At 32.1% G+C, this 23,653-nt stretch overlaps 2 protein-coding genes and 1 pseudogene across 3 annotated transcripts in view; 1 reads left to right on the top strand and 2 right to left on the bottom strand.

Annotated features, from left to right (window-relative positions):
• Positions 1-225: 225 nt before the first annotated feature.
• On the bottom strand, positions 226-2,650 carry LOC143894182 (uncharacterized; annotated as a pseudogene). Its single transcript, XR_013256011.1, has 6 exons — positions 2,464-2,650; positions 2,234-2,391; positions 1,867-2,148; positions 1,594-1,790; positions 1,062-1,365; positions 226-962 (listed from the first exon to the last, which is right to left on the bottom strand). The product of XR_013256011.1 is annotated as an uncharacterized LOC143894182 (transcript).
• A 2,819-nt stretch (positions 2,651-5,469) lies between these two features.
• Positions 5,470-7,758, bottom strand: LOC143894193 (uncharacterized). The gene has a single exon (XM_077400331.1). The coding sequence runs from the start codon at positions 7,756-7,758 to the stop codon at positions 6,664-6,666; it is 1,095 nt and encodes a 364-aa protein (XP_077256457.1). The 3' UTR covers positions 5,470-6,663.
• An 11,918-nt stretch (positions 7,759-19,676) lies between these two features.
• Positions 19,677-23,653, top strand: part of LOC143894185 (intraflagellar transport protein 80 homolog) — a 38,587-nt gene continuing 34,610 nt past the window's right edge. Inside the window, exon 1 of the mRNA XM_077400326.1 lies at positions 19,677-20,006. Within this exon, the coding sequence (XP_077256452.1) occupies positions 19,912-20,006 (95 nt within the window). The 5' untranslated portion in view covers positions 19,677-19,911. The remainder of the gene's footprint in view (positions 20,007-23,653) is intronic.

The following is a 23,653-nucleotide window of genomic DNA, read 5'->3' as shown; positions in this document are numbered from 1 at the left end:
TTATTTACAACTTATACATAACAATACATTGTTTATTCCTGGCCAAATATTTCCATAAATAATTGCATCTTTTGATCTTCTTGAAATCGGCAATTATTTTCATTATGATCATCATTTACATTAATATTATCATTTGGTTCCTCAATTTCAACATTATCATAATTAAAATTGTCATCATTACAATTTATACATAAATTGTGTAAGATACATGCAGCTACAATAGTATTTGCAATGAATGGCATATCGCAATATTCCGAAAAAAAATTTAATTTGTCGGAAACGTCCTTTCAAATACCCAAATGCTCTTTCTACAACCATACGCGTTGAAGAATGTATGAAATTAAATTTGGTCTGAAAAGGAGTAAGATGACCATTATCACGGAAAGGAGGAACAAGCCACTGTAATGATGGATATGCAGAATCCCCGATTATAAATTTGTTATCTGGAAACATAATTTCTCTATGTTCATTAGCTGAATTGTACAATTCAGATTTTCTCAAAACTCTTGCATCATGGAGAGAACCGGGCTGACCACAGTATATGTTAGTAAATTTCATATTCGCATCTACGACTGCTTGTAGGTTTACAGAGAAGTATTTTTTCCGGTTACAATAGTCTCTTGCATTTTCTACATTAGGTTTTTCTATCCTAATGTGAGTGCAGTCAATAGCTCCTATTACATTTGGAATGCCTCTTTTGGAATAAAACTGATGAGAAACATATGCGACATGTTGTCCTTCGGGCCATTTGATAACGTTATCTAATTTTGTCAAGATCCAAATTGTTAATCGGCGAATTACACGAAAGACTGAAGAAATTGAAACATCAAATCTATCTGAGATAGTTCGTAGAGGTTCTGTATTCGCCAAGTGCCACAAAAATATAACAAAACTGAGTTTTGCTTCAATTGGTTTCACTCCAAACGAATGTGAAGGTATAGATCCACTTTCATGCAATTCATCTAGAATATGTAAAGAACTATAGGTTTCAAAGATTATAAAATAATTATAAAATGGTCAAACACAAATATTATATTATTTTTCAAAATACTGAACATTACCTATTAATCGAATTGCTGTGATACGCTGGATTCGTAAGTGCTCCTTAAATTCTAAGTCTGTCCAGCTATCCACAATATTAAGATAATGTTCAACTCGATTTCTCTGTCCACTCAATAAATATTTCATTAGAGAAAATATCAATAAATAATTATTGTTTTCTTCACTGCTTGAAGATATATTACTGGCTGAAAGACTAGTATTGTTCCAGTCTATATCATTGGTACTTGAGTCCTCTGTACTTGTACTAGTGTTGGCTGTACTCTCCATTAGAAAACTGATTGCTACTTTTTCTTTCATATTCATCTATAAATTATTTTATTTATTAATAAAACTAATTAATTTTGTTAATAAGGTAAAACTGCAAACATAACTTAATTATTTACATTCTCAAAACAGTGTGTTACAGTACAAATTTATTTCATTTTATTTCTTAATTTACATAACTTGATCAGTTTTTTTATATATCAGTCTCTCTCTTCTATATATCTGATAAATAAGTTAATATTTCATAAGATGTTAAAAAATACTAACTTTTACAGCAAAAGTATCTTCTGACATTTAAAAAACCCGTTTGATCATATTAATGACGGAAACGCGTTGCGATTGCGATGTGTTGTTGTCGCCGGTATCGGAGTTACCGAGCGACTCGATCCAGTTTAAGAGCAATGATGCCGCGGCGGAATGACGTCTCTGACACGTTAGGTGCAGCGCCCATTCGAGCAATAATTCTGTTGACGGAATGCGTCTCATTAATACGAGAATATCACGTAAGTGTGTAACTTCATTACAGGGCGATCAAGTTACCAATAGCTTTGCATTGTCCGTTGACGGCCGCGCAAAGAATTAGCAGAGTCCGTCCGAAATAATCGGTTGTCTCGAGGCCGGCTAGTTCCGGCCCGACGGAGTTTAGAATTAATCGCGCGCACTTGACGGATCCCGCACTCGCCTCGACATGCAGTGGTAATAAACCACACGACGAATCCCTCGGAGCAGCAACCGCCTGTCCGCCGAACTTGTTGATGAGTAACTCTAGGCAGTGCGCGAATCCTTGATATACGGCGCAATGTACGGCAGAAATAGGATTACCTGGAAATAATTAAGAAAAAAAATCAGCTTGACATACGTAACGCATTGTTGGATAATCATTTTTGAAGTGTAAGAAACTACATGCCTTCCAAAGAATCGAACACGTTATGATTCAAAACATACTCCACGCAATTCGAGTTGCCGTTGTAACATTAAGCCCAATGGAGCACTGTGCAGCCTTGATCGTCCTTCAAAGTCGCCGCAGTCGGATCGGCTTTAACGAGGACGGGTAAAGCATACAATCTACAAACAGACTTGCGATGTAGAACAGCTCTATACTAGGGCAAAAAATTCTGTACGGACGTAACTTCTTACCTGCCACAAGCAGCTGCTAAATGTAACGGCGTTTTACCGTTTACATCTTGCACTGGCACTTGGACATCATGCTTTAACAACAATTTCACCAACTGATTATCACGCTTGTTGATCACCGCGCGAAACGGGTTTTTGTAGGTTATATCTTCGGGGGTGAGGAGAAGTCAAGTGTCTTAAGGTCAAAAACCTAGTGACAAATTAGATCAGGTTATGTAAAGTGACTGCCCTCCATTCTGGCGGTGAAATAAAAAAGTTAAACAGCGTTTCAGCTACAAGTCAACACTGTGTAACACTGTGTCGCACTGTGTATGACTGTGTTCCCTTGCTGGAAAGCACCCATTATGAGAGAAACCCCCCCCTAATTGGACCCCAAGCTATCGATCAAGCCTACTTAGGCCCAGTTCAACAGTGGCCAGTTAGCTTAACTAGTAGTTAATTCTCACTCTTTGTCTCTTTTTAACTCAAAGGTTAGATAGAGACGGAGAGTGAGAGTTAACTACTGGTTAAGCTAACTGGCCACTGTTGAACTGGGCCTTAGAACTTGATCCGTTCACTCGTTATCGAGATCTCAACATCTCGAGTACTCGCAACCCGTCGCGTCGCGTAAAAGAGTCACGGTCGGTCTCGCTCCGCGTGTACTTGGCGCGAGACACTACCGTGTCTCTTGATTTATTATTATTCTAGCATATTTTTTTTCACTGATGTATGTATATAAATATTTGATGCAAATATCAATAGATATAATATCAATTCAAATTACGCGCTCAGTTCTTTATATGAAACGCGTACGCCCATCTCCCACCACTTCGGGTGAATTTAGTGTACACCGGGTGACTTTCTGAACGCATCCCCTACTATACTTGTTTGCGCTGCTGTCATTATTTGCTTGCGTTCATTTCTAGTAGAAGAAAAATCAAGCAATTTATATTTTAATAATTAAAAATCAGTAAGGAAGAAAAGAGCAATTGAGCCACAACAGGATGTAAGTGTTGAAAACTTTTATATTGATCGCATATTACAAATTTTTAACTCGTTTCATCAGAGACTGCAATTCACCATAAAAATCAGAAATAATACACTTAATTTTCTTGATGTCACTGTGATGGTGAGAGAGAACAAATTCATTTTCGATTGGTACCATAAACCCACCTTTTCCGGGAAATACCTTAATTACCACTCACACCAACCGATTTCACATAAAAGGGGCGTGATATACGGTCTGGTGGACAAGATAGTGTCGATCTCACATCCTCAGTTCCACAGAAAAAACTTTAATAATATTATTCAGGTACTTTTAGACAACGGTTACCCGCTACAGTTTATTTTTTCCACAATAATAAACAGGTTGAGACAAGTTTTTTTGCGTAAAAATAGAGGTGAGGATACTTTATTATTAACTTGTGAGAATAAATATTTTACTGTCCCTTACGTAAAGTACACGTCTGACAGATTTAAAAATATTGCAAAGGACCTATATCTGGAGATGGCCTTTTCTGTCGCGCACCTTCTCAAAAAATTCATCAAAACAGGCAAGGATAATTTGGATAAACTTGCATACAGCAACGTCGTGTATAAGATTCCTTGCAGAGAGTGTGAAGTGACTTATGTGGGACAAACTAAGAGACAGCTGAAAACTCGAGTTAAGGAACACAGATTAGACATTAACAAAAACTTCGGCTCCTCCTCCCCTTTTGTAGATATAAGATATATATAAGATATATAAGATATATAAGATATATATTTTGTAGATATTTGTATATATAAAGTGACTTCTTTTTCTACAGATGTCACAATTTTTACAGTGGTCCTCTTCGCATTCAACACTATTGCGGTTTAGTTGAGTTAATTTTGTCGCGTTAGTTTTTAAGAATTGTATACCGACACTGAGGATGGTCCCGCATGAAGGGCCAAAACGTCTGTCAATTATTTTCAATATAAAAATTTTCAACACTTACATCCTGTTGTGGCTCAATTGCTCTTTTCTTTCTTACTGATTTTTAATTGTATGAGCCTATTGACATACATTTAATAATTAATTTTTCTACAAAATGTGCGATAACGTAGAGGAGACCGGGGCTATTAGGCTATTAGGCTAGAGTAACCGGCGTGACGCCTGGCTCACGGCAGTGTTGGGCATTATTTAGATAAAACTTTATTTAGATAAGAGTGAGAATAAAATTTTATGCGATAAAAGTTTATTCGTTACTTGTATAAATAAGGATTTATTTGAATAAATTTTTATCTGCAAATCAGAAATACAATTTTATTTGAATAATTTTTTATCCGAATAAAATATTGTTCGAATAAAAAAGTATTCATGTCTGGCGAATAATTTTTTATTCGGACAATATTTTATTCGTAAATCACGGATAAAAAATTATTTGAATAAAATTATATTTCTGACTTGCAGATAAAAATTTATTCGAATAAATTCTTATGTACAAGTGACGAATAAAATTTTATTGTATAAAATTTCGGTAGAATATAAGGCTATAAAATTAAAAAACAAGGAAAACTTAAAGAAATAGCTAGTTTCGAGTCGGAGTTTTTTTGTAAGCTCAAACATTGATTTTAGCTACGATACAAGGAGAGAAATTTTTTTTGTTAGAGAACTTTTTCTTTTTACATTTATTGCTCTGTATAACATCATAAAAGAAAAATACATAAAAATAATACTTGAAAAACGTAGTTTTTGTGTCTATAAGAAATTAAAAAAAAATTAATTGCAAAAAAACAAAAAAGTAAAATAAAAATGTCTCCACATCTTCGATTGACCTCGGTCAATAACTCATGAGCCGGTCAATGAGATGAATAAGGCTGGTTTATGATGTATTGCGTGTGGGTCTAGTATAATAAACTTAAAATAAGTTTACATATGCTTATATGTGAATACAGTATACCTAATGTAAATAAAATTAACAATCACTTTTTGTTCACGTTACAAAAGTACATTATCTTAAATCGCTGCATTATAATTGCATCTATTATTGCCACTTTCATTGGGCAGTTGACCACACGGTACTGCAGCTCTCAATGTAAAAAAAATCTAATAATTCTTACTCGTTTACATAAGATTTAGAATAATTTCCCTTCAAAACAACTTTCATTTCGAACATTTTATCTGACAGCTTACTACTTTTTGGAACATTTGTCATGGTAACGTAGGAAAATAATCGTTCAACGGGGGCAGAGGACGGCAGTGGTGTATTATAACGCACAAATACTTTTTTTTATTGCTGGATAAGATTTGAGCATTGAAACTTCTCGAGTACTGTCACTTAAATACTTTGAAACTACCATATCTATCGTACATGAATCTCCGCAAGCTGCTGATTGTGATTCCATCGCAAAATCAAAGTAATCGTCAAACGGATCCGTTTCTTTTTCGGAAACTTCTACACAATTACTCTCTGCTGCAACTGCTTTTTTAAAAAGTGATAGTATCTGAGCTGATTCAAGGCCAATGCATGACAACCATCGATTTCTGAACCTTGGATATGACAATGTGGCAATTGCAGCATTCTGTGCTGATACCGCAGACATGTCAAAGAAATCTTTAAATCGTCTTTCGACACTTTCCAAAAGAGCATCCGATAGTGGTCTACAATATTTCAACTCCTTGTTTTGTAAAACTTGTAATTTTTTACGTAATGCGAAAAGGCAAGGGAGAACAATTCCGTAATATACATTATTTTCCCCTTGCAGAATATCGAGAGCTTCAGCCACAGGAGCGACACATGACAGATGTTCCTCAATGTAAATAAAATCAGTCTCCTTTAAAGTATTCTTGATATTGAGCGCTCGACTTAACTGAGGACACTTTTCACGAATTTTTACAATTTGGCGCAGAGAATCATATAATGAATTCCACCTAGTTTCACCTGGCCTGCTCAACGTATGACCTAATATGTCCATTAGTATTTCTGCAGACTTTGGACGTCCAACGAATCTCCATAACACCGTACATTTGGCCATTGCCTGTTCATGCACTGATAATAGCGATGGAAAGCTGTTGATAGCTTTTATGGCATCGCTCGCGACACAAAGATTGAGCGTATGTGCACAACACCTGAGATGTTGTGGCAGAGGCTTATTTGGCTCTAAAGCACATTCTTCATCAGGATCTAGAAATTGTAATGTTATGCATACATAATATAATATATAAATCGAATCGTAATATAATTAATTTTGGCTTCATTTTTAATAATAGTGCAGGTGCAGCATTAATTTTAAACTGGTGAAAAAAATATTACCCATCGGAATTGATTGAAAATCCTCATCGTCGCTTTCTTCATCTGCTGATGTATCCGAAAATTCATTATTTTCACCATCAACGTCCCTTTGAAAGTTACAAAGTTTTACACCAAGAACCCTGAAAGCTTTAGCAAAGTTACTAGCATTATCAGTGACAGTGGCTAATATTTTTGACGAATCTAAACCAAACTCGGAATGAATATCGCATAACATCTCAGCAATCCTATCGAAACTGTGTGTTCCTTGGAATCTCCGGCAGGCCAAAACTGCAGATTGTCTCTTTAACGAATTAATGTTAATCCAGTGTGCAGTTACTCCTAAAAAACTTCTTTTCTTCGAAGACCACACATCAGCTGTGGTACAAATATATTGCGCTTCTTCAGTTAAAATTTTTTTAATAGATTTGGTATTGCTTTCATACAAATCTTTTATTCTTCTACCAAGAGAGCGTCGACTTAGTACCGTTATTGGTTTTCCGCGGGCTTTAACTTTAAGATGATCAAATATAGCTTGGAAATAAGGATCATCTACTATCCTTAATGGGGTCATAGAGTGAACAACGAATTGAGTTATATCTTCGTCCAATTGTTCCTGTAAGCTCAGCAGTTTGCGTTTCTTGCGAGATGCAAGTTGATTTTCATCAGAACAGTCCGATGCAGATAATTTGGCTCGTTTTTCTTTGCAATATTTTTCATATTCCTTTACCAAATTACTGTCGTGCCTTCGTTTCAGGTGTGATTTGAAATTTGATGTCGATGTTAATGTACCTTTTACTTCAACAATCTTTGGTAAGCATGCTACACATGTAGCCACTACGTCGTTAGTTTTTAAGGAATTTTTACCCTGTACAATTTTGAAATACTTTCCATCTAAGATTGCCATGTTCGAGGTGATTGTATTCACTGAAGGTGAATCTCTGCTATTTTCGGTATTATCCGCACCATCATTTTCGTTTTCAGACTGTTTCATCTGCGAGGGCGAGGACGAAGACGTTGTCTGAGAGTGAGAGTCTGGTACAGTGTTTGTTCCAGATTCAGCCATGCTAACTAAAACAATGTATAATATATAAAAATAAGCAAAACATATATGTAGTATTCCACGTCAAATTGAACCTAATTCTCTGGGATTTGATCCACAATCAAATTTAAATATCTTACCTTCGATTAATAAAATATTTTTACTTCACTATAATTTGTGTGTCGATCGTCGATTCACACACATCAGACAACAGAATAACACTACTCTGGATCGAATGAAGCCAAAACAGTAATACTGGATATATCATGGTGACCGTTACACGGTCAAACGCTTGTACGATAGTTATTGTTATTGATGAAAGCGAGCGGCGCGAGCGCCAACATTTGAGACATAAATAAGACATACTGGTATTTATTCGAATCAAACTTTATTCGTATCGTACGATTGAGCATTAATTCGAATAAAAATTTATTTGTCAATTCCGAATAAAGATTTATTCGAATAAAGTTTTATTCGTATTTTATGAATAAAGATTTATTCGGATGAAAAATCATTCGTCACGTTATGAATGAAGATTTATCCGAATAAAATGTAGTTGACTATGTTACGAATGAGACACATACGAATGAAATTTTATTTGAATGATATTTTATTCGAATAATTTATTCTTAATTCGTTATTCGAATGAAATGTGCCCAACTCTGGCTCACGGGATCTTTCGGAAACGGGCGAAGGGGAAGGATTCCTTTGGCGGTGCGACGTGACGATTGAGAATCAGATGTCGAATCGATCATGCATTTTCAAATATATAATGTTTATCATATAAAAATAAATAAAAATATTTACATCTATAATTGTAAAATATAGTACAGAATAGATATGAGAAAAATTTCCATCCTACAATGTACATATTACTTCTATAAGTGTACTATTCAACGACACATTTAATAAAAGCAATAATATTAAATTACTATTTAAAAAATAAACATTAAATAAAAATTAACAGCAATAAAAACTGTAATCGACCCTACTGGCCATTGTAATTGTCATGACAATACGTCTCTATATGACTATTATTTCGTGACAGAACGTTAACAGAAATAATATGTAATTTGTTTTTTAATCGAGATATAAAAATTGGACGATTTCGCTTCTTCTATGAAATCGTGTAATTAAAAAAATTAAATTTGTATTGCTTTTTTGAAGATAAGGTGAAGTACGTAGGGCTATATATTTGTGTCACAAAATATATTTGTTACAGAAAAAATTAAATAAAAAATTGCACACATTATGAGTAATATAAAATGTGGTGTAAAATAATATAAAATTTTATAAAGTGAAATACTGTAAATGTAATGTTTTATTAATAAATGACTTATTTTTTTATTACTGTATTACTAAATGACATAAAAAAAATAAAATTGAAAAATTTTCATATACTTATTTTCGCGGTATATCTGTATGTAATGATTTATATGTTTCAAAAGTTTGCAAACTTTATCTTCGAAAAAGCAATACAAAGCTAATTTTTTTAATATTACACGATTTCATTGAAAAAGCGAAATCGTCTAATTTTTATATCTTGATTTAAAAACAATTTACATATTATTTCTATTAACATTTCGTTGAGCGATTAAAATCATATAATAAAAGTTGAGATAAATAACTAATAAAAAATAATTTTCTAAACGTGTATATATTTTAAATGTTACATTTATTTCCATTAAATCGTCATAGAAACATAAAGCTGTTCTACACCGTGAACAATACATTAATTCATACTACAAGTTTATTATAGAGAAGCATTGCAAATTGGATTATCTATAGATAAAATAATATATACATTCTTTATTTATTGTTCATAACTTGTAATAGTCGGGATTTTATGATAATTTATTCGAAATAAATTATATAAAGAGAGCATAGTTTTATTAAATTGTACAAACTTCTTTATTTTTTAAAGTAAGAAATAAAAGTATTACAAAATATTTATATATATTTTTTTATATAAACAAAATTTTATATGCAAAAACCGACCCAGATACACACAATATATACGCAAATCTTGCTTTTTTTTTGCATCAATTTGCTGTCAGGATATATTCGCAAGCTTTGTTAGCAAAAAACGAATTTATTACTTACACCATAAACATCGAATTTGCCACAAATTTGTGAACGAGTTTGATAATAATTAGCTATTAATTTACTTACTGGATAGTAGATACCCTGTTGTAGTACACACGGATTACAATCATATCTATCCATTAGAGACTAGCTATTTTGTGCTCTAAACGGTAAGATATAAATGCACCCATGCGCACATATCAGTAATTCACTTAATTTGCACGATTTCTTAATGTGTCCATGTACCCAGTATACATCAAGGATACATTAATGCTTGGGGGTTTGTTAAATCAAATTAACCAATGTGTTTACTTAATATGTCATTTCAAGTAGCAGCGTATTTTTTATTGCTAAGATTTACTGCGCGAAGCAGAATGCAGGTAGGTGAGCTGAGCGTACATTTTATTATAAACTGCGCTCAACGCAGAATGCATTTTCACAGTAATCACTGCGCTTAACGCAGAATGCATTTTTACAGTAATCACTGCGCACAGCGCAGAATGCATTTTCATACTAATCACTGCACACAGCGCAGAATGCATTTTCATACTAATCACTGCGCACAGCGCAGAATGCATTTTCATACTAATCATTTCATACACCTAGTTTTCTCTTTCTTTTTTCTGTAAAAAGAAGCCGTGTAAAAGATTTTATTGTTAACGCTTTTCCGTGATTGATTCTCTCGCTTAGCTCACTTCATGTTGCAAGTAATGTATACTTTGACAGTTCGTATAAATGTTAGGTTATTATTGTAATTTCATATGTGATCAATGCATGTGACCGATTTATATATACTTCTTTATAAAAAGTAAAAAATAAAAATAGCTAAAAAAACTAAGTAGCGCGCTTCTATGATGTGTAATACCATAAATTGCATATGTAGTTTATAACAAAACGGTTCATATAATTTATTTATTACTACACATTTCTTTTATAATAAACGTTATAAACATAATTGAATTAGGAGACCGGAGAATGCGAAAGAAGAGAAACGAGGAAGGGAAAGAGAGAGGGATCGAGAAAGGCGAAGTGAAGGACAACAACGAAGGAAGGAGGGGGAGGAGGAAGACAGCGAAGAAAGGATGAGTGTGGACGAGGAAGAAAAAGAAAATAAAGGAAAACAAAGAGAGGGGAAAAATTTGAAGGAAAGAAATCAAATGTATGTAATATTTGTGAATGCAATTACAGTTAAAAAATGTTTGCTATTTTATAAAATAATTTATTGCTTTATGATTTCTGTATAGCTATTACTCGTCAAGAGCACGGCGCGGGATGAGGAGCAGAGGAGGATGGATAGGAGGAGGAGGATGGAGAGGAGGAGGAGGAGGATGGAGAGGAGAAGGAGGGTGGAGAGGAGGAGGAGGATGGAGAGGAGGAGGAGGATGGAGAGGAGAAGGAGGATGGAGAAGAGGAGGAGGATGGAGAAGAAGAGGTCAGAGACGAGAATGGGACATGGAGCGCATATGGCCTGAATCTACAGGCCCTGTTTTTCATTTTCATTATTCACGTTATTCCGGTTATTCACAATAAAGAAATATATTTACCATATAATGTGTATCCTATTTTTTTCCTACGAAATCTCACAATTTACAGAAACAGAGAGAGAGAGAGAGAGAGAGAGAGAGAGAGAGAGAGAGAGAGAGACAGACAAAAGGGAGAGTGCAAAAAAAAAGAGATGTCAGCGTTATATAACCGTGCGGTAACACCCAGTCTCGAAATAGCCTGTAGCAGCGCGGCAGGACGTCTGACTGCTAATACGCTGGCCCGGGTTCGTTTCCCGGTGCTTCTTTTTATTTTTTACTTTTTTTAATATATATAATTATTATATAATTATTCCGAGAACGAAAGAGCATGTAAAAAATAATTAGAAGTGTGTGTGTAATCGAATAATATGAATGTAATGATTTTTTACATAACGTTAAGAGTTTAATAAGGGAGGTGAGGAGAAGGATAATAATTAGTAACTAATTTTCCCTTACACAAATATATTTAATCATACGGTGTGATTAATGGAGAATAGTATTATCTTACACCTTATAACAAATAAATTTTTGTTTCAACTTTCACAATTAATTGAAAAAATTATTGACGGGTCATTTCGATTGTCTTTCTCATCCTCTTCAGAATAGTCTTGTGCCCAAAACGCGTGCGTTCCTGTATTATGTCGTGTTCGAATGTTATAAAGAAAATCAATACATTTTGACTATAAATTAAATTATTTTTTACATGCTCCTTTGTTCTTGAAATAATTATATAATTATTACTTTGTAAAAAAAAAAAAAAAAAAAAAAATAAAAGGAAGCACCAGGGAACGAACCCGGCCCAGCGTCTTAGCAGGCAAACGCCGTACCGCGCTGCCACACACCATTTCAGGATTGAACGTTACTGCACGGGTATCAAGAGACACGGTAGTGTCTCGCGCCAAGTACACGCGGAGCGAGACCGACCGTGACTCTTTTACGCGACGCGACGAGTTGCGAGTACCCGAGATGTTGAGATCTCGATAACGAGTGAACGGATCAAGTTCTAAGTAGGCTTGATCGATAGCTTGGGGTCCAATTAGGGGGGGGGGTTTCTCTCATAATATTCAGCTACGTGCCCTACGAGCGGAGATATTGCGACGCAAAGTCCAAATGCGAAAATTTATTTTTAAGATACTCCTCCTCCTCCTAACGCCGACGTCTCAATATTATTATGATTATCAGAGAAACGTCCCTTTCACTTTTTCGACGCTGGCGGCGCAGGTATCGCCAGTTTCGATATCGCGCGCGTATTTCGAAATTAGGTCGATAGACTTATCGGTCAGGAGGAAGATTTCTATTTAGGTAAATTAGATATATATATAATAAATATTGAGTCAACGGAAAAGAAGGTTTTCTACGCTTGGCAGAAAGTGTCGCTAGGGAATTTTTAAGTCGATTCTTATGAATCAAGCTTGAATTTGATGTCTATGTATCCCAGGTTGCCGATGACGATGTCCAGATAGTGCGCTTTATAGTTTTCGGTGTCCAGGTGTAATAATACGTTGAATTCGATGTTTACGTGTCCCAGGTTGCCGATGACGAGGTCCACATAGTGCGCTCCGTAGTTTTCGGTGTCTACGTGTATTAATATCTTGAATTCGATGTCCACGTGTCCCAGGTTGCCGATGACGGGATCCAAATAATGCGCTTCATAGTTTTCGGTGTCCAGGTGTAATCGTACGTTGAATGCGATGTCTAGGTGTCCTAGGTTGCCGATGACAAGGTCCACATAGTGCGCTCCGTAGTTTTCGGTGTCTACGTGTATTAATACCTTGAATTCGATGTTCACGTGTCTCAGGTTGCCCATGACGGAATCCAAATAGTGCGCTTCATAGTTTTCGGTGTCCAGGTGTAATCGTACGTTGAATTCGATGTCTAGGTGTCCCAGGTTGCCGATGACGAGGTCCACATAGTGCGCTTCGTAGTTTTCGGTGTCCAGGTGTAACAATACGTTGAATGCGATGTCTAAGTGTTCCAGGTTACCGATGACAATGTCTAGATAGTGAGCTCCGTAGTTTTCGGTGTCTACGTGTATTAATACCTTGAATTCGATGTTTAGGTGTCCCAGGTTGCTGATGACGAGGTCCAGATAGCGCGCTCGGTAGTTTTTGGTGTCTAGGTGTAATAATACCTCGAATTCGATGTCTACGTGTTCCAGGTTGCCGATGACGAGGTCCACATAATGCGCTTCATAGTTTTTGGTGTCTAGGTGTATTAATAACTTTAAATTTGAATGGGTGCGTTCAGCCGATACTCCGCTAGCCTAGCAATTGTGAGCAGTCGCTCGTTTTCGCTCGTTTCCTCTTCTTTTAATCCATTAGGTCAAAAGAGAGGAAACGAGCGAAAACGAGCGTCTGCTCACGATTGCTAGGCTAGCGGAGTATCGGCTGAACGCACCCAATGTAGGACACGTAGATATCGAATTCGAGGTATTAATACATGTAGACACTGAAAACTACGAAGCGCACTATGTGGACCTCGTCATCGGCAACTTGGAACACGTGGCCATCGAATTCAAGGTATTAATACACCTGTACACCGAAAACTATAGAGCGCACTATGTGGACCTCGTCATCGGCAACCTGAGACACCTAGACATTGAATTCAAACTTGATTCATAAGAATCGACTTAAAATTTCCCTAGCGGCAGAATTAGAATTATGTCATGATATAATAAAAATCGCTAAATTAAAATTATGTTTAGACATAATAAAAATTGGACAAAAATTATGTCTAGACATAATAAAAATTGGATGAATTAAAATTATGTCTGACGTAAAAATAATTATCAAAAATATCGATACCTGAAGATATCGGTACATATACAGTTGCGAACAACATTCAGTAAGACACGCAAATAAAAATAAATAAAGAATTTTACAGTTAACGACTTATTAACATTAATCATGCTTTATTGCGATTATGTTTTATGTTGAAATTGAAAAATATATACAAGGTGTACAACTAAAAGGGTTACAGATTATTATTTAAAAAAAACTAAGCAAAATATTAAATTGTTGTTTTCTTTAGAAATAATAGTCCGTAACAATTTTAGCTTCATACCTTGTATTATATACTGTTTATAAGATTATAAGATATATTGTTTATAAGATTAAGATGCGTAACACTACAAAAAGGCGTGATATCCGTACAAAATTACCTTTTTAAAAAAAAGGTAAAAAAGAGCGCCAAGTACACGCATAGTAGTGTATATGTTGTTACCTAAAAAAAAATGAAAGTGGTAGTATTATACTTCGAAAAAACCTAAGTAACAAGTGGTAGATTTTTATATCTCGAAAAATCTCGAAAAAATCTAAGCAGTAGTATCTTTATTTCCGAAAAATTATAACCCAAGTGATACACGTCACAAAATTATGTTACCTTATCAAAAAGAAGAGTCGCGCTTCAAGTGATCTATTACAATTACAAAAAAGAAATGATATCTCTTTAAATTAGAGCGCCAATTACAGAGAGAACATGTATATTGCCTCAAAAAATAATTGTTGCACTACTTTGAAAAACCTTTACATTGTGTCAATTAGAAAAGAATGTATAATAACAATTTTATAAGATTAAAAAATTTTATTTAAATTTAACAAGGGAATACAAGATATTTAAATACAAAGTTTACATGTGTATTTTTTAATGGTCACAAAGAATTACAGAGGTAACAGTACAAAATACAAATATTTTATTAAAATATTTAATCCAACGAGGGAATACAATTTGTATTTAAATATAAAATTTATATATGTATTTTTCAATAGAATAAAATATTTAATCACAAAGAATTACAAAGGTAACAGTACAAAATAAAAATATTTTATTAAAATACATAAATTTTTCTTGTAAAAAAACTTGGCGCTGTTAGACCTCAAAATTTTAAATAAATAAATAAATTTATTTTATACTTAATTATAAGCCGCATTATCCGCCGTCCGCGTCGTCACGCACACCCATATCATTCACTCCCACATCCACGCTGATAATCATTTAATATTACTCCCATCGCATTTTTCTCTGAATTATTTTTATTTACTGTTGTCCTTATTTATTTAAAATTTTGAGGTCTAACAGCGCCAAGTTTTTTTACAAGAAAAATTTATGTATTTTAATAAAATATTTTTATTTTGTACTGTTACCTTTGTAATTCTTTGTGATTAAATATTTTATTCTATTGAAAAATACATATATAAATTTTATATTTAAATACAAATTGTATTCCCTCGTTGGATTAAATATTTTAATAAAATATTTGTATTTTGTACTGTTACCTCTGTAATTCTTTGTGACCATTAAAAAATACACATGTAAACTTTGTATTTAAATATCTTGTATTCCCTTGTTAAATTTAAATAAAATTTTATAAAATTGTTATTATACATTCTTTTCTAATTGACACAATGTAAAGGTTTTTCAAAGTAGTGCAACAATTATTTTTTGAGGCAATATACATGTTCTCTCTGTAATTGGCGCTCTAATTTAAAGAGATATCATTTCTTTTTTGTAATTGTAATAGATCACTTGAAGCGCGACTCTTCTTTTTGATAAGGTAACATATTTTTGTGACGTGTATCACTTGGGTTATAATTTTTCGGAAATAAAGATACTACTGCTTAGATTTTTTCGAGATTTTTCGAGATATAAAAATCTACCACTTGTTACTTAGGTTTTTTCGAAGTATAATACTACCACTTTCATTTTTTTTTAGGTAACAACATATACACTACTATACGTGTACTTGGCGCTTTTTTTTACCTTTTTTTAAAAATTAAAATTACTTTAAAGCTACTTTTCCACTCCTTTAGAGTATCAGAATGCTATTTTAAAGTCAATTTTTAAAACCTTTGTTTTTCTAAGATTATTTTACAGTCAGTTTTGAAATACTTTTAAATTTCTTAAATTACTTTAGATTAACCTTGTACACACTTTAATTTACCTAAAAATTTATTATGTAAACTCTTGAATTTTTAAGATTACTTTTAAGAACTTTAAAGTTATTTAAAGTATATTTTCCCCAGGCGCGCTAAAAATTACACCATAACTCAGAATGTCATCAAATCTTGGGAAAATATACTTTAAATAACTTTAAAGTTCTTAAAAGTAATTTTAAAAATTCAAGAGTTTACTTAAGAAATTTTTAGGTAAATTAAAGTGTGTACAAGGTTAATCTAAAGTAATTTAAGAAATTTCAAAGTATTTCAAAACTGACTGTAAAATAATCTTAGAAAACCAAAAGTTTTAAAAATTGACTTTAAAATAGTATTCTGGTACTCTAAAGGAGTGGAAAAGTAGCTTTAAAGTAATTTTAATAAATCTTAGGTAATCATAAGAAAACATTAAACTTTAAAGTTTTTTTATGAATCTTGATCTTAACTTAAAAGTTACATGAAAGCAAACTTTTAAGAAGATTTATCTCATGTGGTTAAATTTTCAAGGTTTAAAGTTTTAAAGTTAAAGTTATAAGTATTTTAAAATTATAAGGTTTACAGTTATAGAGAATAACTTTTAAGTTATTTTTTTTTTAATTATTATTTCTATATTGCATCTGGAATTTTTAAAGTGTTTTTAAGTTTTAAAATAAGATATAAATATTTATCTTCTTTTATATGTCTGTCCTTATATTAGGAAGAAGTAATTTATAAGATTTTCTTTAGTTTTTATAGTTAATTATTGCTTCCATTGAAACAAGTATAAAAGATAAAAGATTCGTATAAAAGATTCCAAGTAAAAAACAAAATTGTATTAAATTATTGTCAGGTTTAAATATATTAAGTAGCATGTTTTACAATAACATAATAAGTCGGCACTGGTTTCTGACATTCACCCGACATTAAAAAATATTATATCATATATCCAATTCAAAATTTTATTACTCTTTTTAAACTGAATTTGTTTCTTAAGATAATTTTTGAAAAATTATATATTTGCACTGGTTATGACATATGTAGACTATATATAACACTTATATCAAATTAAGAAGTAGTCTACCACGTAAGGCAGTTAGCTCACGATCTAGAGGTCCCGAGTTCGAATCTCACCAAGGTGTGTTTTTCAAATACAAATAAATATTCATAATCATAGACTGCATCTTAAAAACAAATTTAGTTATAAAATAGTAATAAAATTTCAAAAAAAAAAAAAAAAAATTTATGCCGGGTGAATATCGGAAATTATATACCTAGTGTCTCATGGTTAAAGGATATTCTTCTAGATTTTAAAATATCTTCTTGAGACCATATTTTAGAGGAAAATCCTCTAAAATCAAGCGGGAGCCACTAAATGACAGAATATTTTTTTTGAGTGTAGTTATAAGATTACTTTAAACGATAGTTCTTTTTTTTAAGTGTCCAAATTTACCTTTATTTTTTTTTAAGTTTTTCTTTAAAGTAAGTTTTAAGATTTTTTGAAAGATTTCTATTATTTTCCCAAGATCCCGTTGATAATATTAGCACATAAAGACGCATTTACAGTAGGAAAAGCAAGTTTCTACGATAGATTTAAATTAGCAAAAAGTCTAGTGTCAAGTTTGCCCCGGTCTCCCGCCCTACCGTCCCTACCCCTTTCTTTCACTCATTTATTTGTAAATTATTAAGTTACATGTGCATATTTTTCTTTCCTTATCATTTGCATTTTTTTGCATTATTTCACTCTGAAGGTGTGCAATATGTCATTTCCTATAAAAATTTATGCTAAAAAGTAAAATTTTTGGAGTCGATTTTTTAATAACGTGACAGTGAAGAATTACCAAAAAATTCACATAATTCTATTTTGCATTCCAGAACAATATATTGAAATTTCATGAAGCTGGCTGCATTTTTTTGTAGCACCTGAACCTCCTTAAAAACATATCCATTTTTTATATATTTTCTGCAAAGATATAAATATATTTTTATTTTCATATTGTAACATAAATAATTACAGGTTATATATTTTTATCTACATTTATAATTTATGACACATAAATAATATCAAATTATACAAAATTTAATTTTACGAAAAAAAATCTAATGTTTAGACAAAAAATATTACAATAAATAAATTTAAAATTATTACTAATGTTAGTTTATTAAGTAAAGTTAAACGGCCTGACTGGCAAGTTTTATTACGCATAACACAACGACGTTTCGACCACTATTTTGGGTCCTTTTCAAGTTATTTTAACAATGCTGGAATAAAAAAATGAAAGAATATATAAAAAATTAAAAAACTAAAAAACATTGCGCGTTAAAAAGATTAACGAAAATATCGGTAAATAGAACTTACATAGATCATTGTGCGTCAAACATATAAAATTCGTGGCGGGTCGGAAGAAAACCACGACCGTCTCACGTGAAGGCCGAACAACTAATGATACATTATCGCAAAATACAGTAAACATAGAAGAACTCAAAGTGAAGATATTATTCGATCATAGACCAATGGCAGGTTTTCAGTGTCTTTCTGTGAGTTGATTGCCTCTTTATGTTTTTTAATGAATAGCATTTCAGAAATTTCACGTTTTTTTAAATTTTGTTTTTTGTGTAAGATTGTAATGTTAGTTTATATTTCGTATATACAATTATTTATAAAAAATAAAGAAAATTATTTGAGATTACCTTTCAATTATAAAATATGCTTCTTTTTTTGTCAAGCTTTATTCTCTGTTGATGAGCCGATCAAAATGCTGTAAGACAGCAATCATTGATCTGGATTAGTCTATGGAAATTTAGAAAGTCTAGCGAATGAGTGCCACTGCTCAGTCCGATCAGAGATCCGACTTAGGGCCAATTTCACCAACCATGCACGGTTAGCTTAACCGACGGTTAAAGTTAACAGGATTGACCAATAGAAAGCAGGGTGAATTCATTTCTATTGGTCAATCCTGCTAACTTTAACCGTCGGTTAAGCTAACTGTGGTTGGTGAAATTGCCCTTTAGTTGTCGTAAACACCCACGACTTACGACTTACAACATCCATTGTCTACAATGGATTCTTACGAATCACGACTTACAACACCCATTGTAGATCGGCCATTACAGAATCTCGCATTTGATCTCTATTGTTACTTGAGTGCTAAAAATCCTATAGCATATATTACGTGCACTATAGATTTTCAGCACTCTAGTGAGACATCTGAACGTATCCTAGCTAGGCTGCGTTCGGAAACGTCACCCGGGTATATACGGGTATACTCCCATCTTCTAACTCGCTGAGATAGAAAGAGAAGGGAGTATACTCGTGTGCACTCGGGTGACGTTTTCGAACGCAGCCCTAAGGAACCATTCATTGCCATAGTAGTTGCCATGGAAATTAAGATCTAAACAAAATATATCTATACCAGTTGTAACATAACCCACATGATTTCTGTCGCAACAAACGTTTCTGTCAGACAAACTAAAATTTATCACACCAATTATATGATAAAATTGTTTATTATTAATAATATTTTTACATTTTACTTATATTTTAAAATTAATCTAAATTTATTATTATTATTTATTGCAAAAATCAATTGCATTTTTTTTGCTTAAAAATATCATAAGTGTTATATATACAATTTATTAAAAGTATACCAGAAATTCTCAATATGAGATTTAAGATTTCTATACAAGAAGATAACGGACATAAAAGATTACTCACTTGTGTTGCATGGAGTTCAACAGAAGAAATTTATTCTTGTGGGTAAGTAGAAATTGTTAGCTATAAAAACTTACTATAAATTTTACTAAATATATAAATAATATTTTACAATGTACCATATTTTACAATACACAGATAAGATAACTAATTAACTAAACAAAAGTAATTTTCTTTATTTCTTTGTAATAGTTATTCTATATATTTTATATATTCTATATTTTATATATATATATATATATATATATATATTTTTTTTTTTTCATATATATTTTTAATTATATATTGAATATAATTAAAATAGAGAGTAAAATGAGATAAATCAAAAACAATATTTGTGTAAAACCAATACGCAGTCAATATTATAATTAAAAAAAATACAATTAAGATAAAATGCATTTAATAATAAGAACTAATATATAATAATATTTATTTGTACTTAGAGATGCCACAGCATACATTTGTAAAAGATTTAAATGTTTAAAGATAATTATTACATATTGATATCTTTAGAATATTGATTTTTTAGAAGAAAACAAAGGTTTGTAAAAATATATTATGATATCTTATTACTATCTCATCTCTATTTCACATATGAAACTTAACATGTAAAAGAAAACATGGTAAAAGGTGAAAACAAAGTTGTAAAATGTAAAAAGAAAAGGTTAATTAAAGTATGAACAAACTAAACATTTTTATAAAGAACTAAAATAGAAAGTAATATAAAGTAGTATCTTATAAAAAAATTAATTATTATGATTTTAAATTATTAATATTTAAAATATTTTTAATTTTTATATAGAGAGGAAGGGAGGGGGAGGGAGAGAGAGAGAGAGAGAGAGAGAGAGAGAGAGAGAGAGAGAGAGAGAGAGAGAGAGAGAGAGAGAGAGAGAGAGAGAGAGAGAGAGAGAGAGACGTGTGTGTGTGTGTGTGTATGTATATACAATATATATATATATATATTATGTATATAGGGTGTATCAAAATAAGATGGATGTCCCGAATTAACTTAAATAGATGCTTTTGAAAAAAAATGTTAAATACAAAAGTTTTAGGGTTTGAAATGGGCATCTGGTGGTGAACTTAAACTTGACCTATCCTTGAGAAAATTTACCTTAGAAATCTTTAAAAAAAAACTTAAAATTTACTATAAAGAAGACTTAAAAAATATGAAAAGTAAATTTAGACACTTAAAAACTACTGTTTAAGGTAATCTTAAAACTTATTTTAAGAAAAATCTAAAAGAAAACCTAAGAATTGTAAAAATCAAATGTCGATAATTTTGAAGTTAAAATTGTCTAAATTTACTTTTCATAATTTTTAGGTTTTATCTCAGGGATAAGTTAATTTTAAAGTAAGTATTACAGTAAATTAAATTTTTTATTATATTATTTATTAAAAACTTTCAAAGTATTTTTTTAAAATGTTATATTATTCAGTACACCAATGTTTTGTAAGTACACCATGTTGTACAATGTAATTTTATTTGTAAGCCAGTTGTATTAATTGCAATGCATGTACTTTAAACAACATAATTTGCCCAGGTAGCAAGCTCACTTTGACGTTTCAAATTGGTCATTCGCTGACTATTCTTGACGTCACGAATTGACGCTTTTATAAAGTGAAAATTGCAGTCTAATGTCACAAATTCTTGACGTCATAAAATGTACCATATTTTGACGTCATAAAATGACGTCTTTTTCTTAAAACTCGGAAAAAGAAACGGATACCCGGGTACCTAGCAGGTACACGTCAACTCGTGACGTCAAGAATAGTCAGTGAATGACCAATTTGAAACGTCAAAGTGAGCTTGCTACCTAGGAAAATTTTTTTTCAAGATTTTGAAGGAAATAGGTTTAGAATGTTTCAAAATGTCGAGAAATTATATTAGTAGAAAATGTCCGGAAGTATGTATGTGTGTACGGATTTTTCTACGCGCATCTATTTCTATAATTTTTTAGATACCGGGTTGAAATTTTGCACACAAATGGAGTATCATAGAAAGTATGTTCTCCTTTAATTTTCTTAAAATTTGTTGACTGGTATGGATTTTTATTTTTTAGAAAAGTGTGTTTTACACGCTGTAGCTTTCTCAATATTTAAGATATCGGGCTGTTTCTAATTTTATTATATTCTTCAGTCTTTTTTCTACCCCTATTTCATATATAATTCTTTAAGATTTGGTTGATTAGATCCATTTTTATACGCAATCGAAGGTCCATAATTTTTTTAGAAATATGTGTGGCAAATTTTGAAATATCGGGCTACTTATAGTTTTATTATATTCTTGGTTTAATTGTCTAGAACGGATCATGATCTAAGATCGGTATGATCCAAATAATTAAGTCAAGATCGGGGCATGGTCCAGACAATTAAGCCAAGATCGGGGTATGATCTAGACAATTAAGCCAAGATCGGGGCATGATCCGGATAATTAAGCCAAGATCAAGGGACGATCCAAACGATTAAGTTAAGATTGAGACATAATCCAGACAATTAAGCCATGCGGGGGCATGATCTAGATAATTAAGCCATAATTGGGGCATGATCCGTACTTATAATACCAAAATTATAGCAGCCACTAATTTTGGTATTAGCAAAATAATTTCGGACACAATTACATCACAGCATCTCAAAGATATGTTAAATTTAAAAAGAATAATATTTAATATGTATTTAATTAAAGAATAACTACAACTTTATCTAATACTTGTCAGTTTTATAAATTTTTAACACATTCATACTCTTTTGAATGTTCAAGACGCTTGTCGTTACCTTAGTAATAGCGTTTTGTTTACAGATTGCGATCAAATAAATTCATTGAACGTTCTTAACCCTTAGCTGGCACACTTCACCGCAAAATCACATAGCTTGCACCTTGTGCCGCTTCAGACCTCAACCACTAGAATGTTTGCCGTGAGGAAGCTATTGATTTTTTTTTACTTGAAAAAGTTCCAAGATAGTCTTCGAATGTTGTTTTAATAGATTTCATAGGTTATTTTGATAAAAATGTAATATTGAGTAAGGAAAAAATTAGAGAACGTAAAAAAAACAAAAAATGACTATTTTCACTCAAAAATTCATAACTCTTTCATTTTTTCATATTAAGAGCTAAAATTTTAACTTGACACTTTTGAGATACAACATTTTAAAGAAAAAAATAGTTTGATGGTAGTCGTTTCACAAAAGGTATTTATTTGGGAGTTAAAGAGACGAATTTCAGCCAAAAAAGTACTAGTTATTTTTTTTAAGTATATACTTATTTATTTATTAGATAAATAAATTTTACTTAATTAATGTAAATAAATAAATAAATAATATCAGAAAGGATCAATATAATCGTAAAAAATATATGTAAAATAATTCTATTGATCTATATATACGAGCCAGCGCAATCAGTACAAAAGAAGAGACGATGATCATAGCAAATTGGTCGTTCGCAGGACGAGCACGCTTTTTTAGTTTTCTTATCATTTTTTCGAGTGCAATATGCGCACTTTTGTCTTAATGGTAACTGCACTCTTTGGTATGGTTGATTAGAATATACCTCTTTTCTTAGTATCCCAGCGATGACAATCTTCAATTCTCTGTGTAGAGTCGGGGTCGCGTACCGCTCTGTCAAAAACGGCGTTACCAAATGCATGTATATCCTTTCAAGGCTAACGATTGCCATGCATTTTTCATTGCTATTC

Source organism: Temnothorax americanus, unplaced genomic scaffold, assembly GCF_048541705.1.
Source record: "Temnothorax americanus isolate GAGA-0224 unplaced genomic scaffold, ASM4854170v1 Scaffold130, whole genome shotgun sequence".
Lineage (NCBI taxonomy): Eukaryota > Metazoa > Arthropoda > Insecta > Hymenoptera > Formicidae > Temnothorax > Temnothorax americanus.
The sequence above is the reverse complement of the archived record's forward strand: the minus strand, read 5'-3'. Positions and strand labels throughout refer to the sequence as shown.